This window comes from Eimeria tenella, genomic scaffold, assembly GCF_000499545.2.
Source record: "Eimeria tenella Houghton genomic scaffold, Eth_scaff3891, whole genome shotgun sequence".
In the NCBI taxonomy this organism is placed as follows: domain Eukaryota; phylum Apicomplexa; class Conoidasida; order Eucoccidiorida; family Eimeriidae; genus Eimeria; species Eimeria tenella.
In genome coordinates, this window is record NW_013544809.1 from 1 (window position 1) to 891 (window position 891).

At 57.5% G+C, this 891-nt stretch overlaps 1 protein-coding gene across 1 annotated transcript; it reads left to right on the forward strand.

Annotated features, from left to right (window-relative positions):
- Positions 1–139: 139 nt before the first annotated feature.
- On the forward strand, positions 140–409 carry ETH_00040790 (uncharacterized protein; the record flags this gene model as incomplete). Its single annotated transcript, XM_013379744.1, has 1 exon — positions 140–409. The coding sequence occupies one exon, from the start codon at positions 140–142 to the stop codon at positions 407–409; it is 270 nt and encodes an 89-aa protein (XP_013235198.1).
- Positions 410–891: the final 482 nt, after the last annotated feature.

Here is an 891-nt window from a genome sequence, read left to right on the forward strand (position 1 = left end):
GCAGCCAGAACTGGTGCTGTACGTGGGGGGCGTTGACTGCCACGGCGAAGACCGGCTGGGCCTTTTGGGGCTGAGCGATGAGGGTTTAAGAAAAAGAGAAGTTGCTTTTTTCAACGCCGTGCTGCAGCACAACAGACGCATGCTGCTGCAGCAGCAGCAGCAGCAGCAGCAGCGGGAGCAGCAGCAGCAGCGGGAGCAGCAGCAGCGGCAGCAGACGCCGCGAAAAGTGGACGCAGAGCCCCAGAAACAGAGGCAGCAGGGACTGCAGCTGATGCAGGCGCAGCAGCAGCAGCAGCAGCAGCAGCAGCAGCAAGACTTTCCTGCTGCTGCAATTTGCGGTGTGGTGGGAGGCGGATATGGGTGGCGCGTTGAAGACACCGTTAAGCGGCACCGAATTCTCTTTGAGTAACTAAACCCTAAACCCTAAACCCTAAACCCTAGAACCCTCTAAACCCTAAGCTACAGCCAAACCCTACTACAGAGGGCCTCATGAGTGCCTAAACCCTAGGCCTCGAAACAGCCGCCTTGAACCCTAAACGCCAAACCCTAAACCCTAAACCCTAACCCTAAACCCTAATTGTAAGCCCTCGCGGAGTTCTTCGAATGCCAAAGGGCTCTCTGACGAGCAGCTAAACCCCTGACCCTGGACTAGGGTTTAGGGTTTGGGGCTTAGGGTTTAGGGTTTGGGGTTTGCTTTTGCGCAGAGTGGCCAAAGAGTTTTGGACTGAGCGGGGCCTCCGCGAGGTGTACAGACACCCCAAAACCCTCAAACCCTTTCGCGCGCTCGACGTGCGCCCTCTGGAGCCCAAACCCTAAACCCTAAACCCTAAACCCTAGGCCCTAAGCCCTAAACGGTGGAGGCCCAGCCGACGGGCCCTCAAGACTAAACGC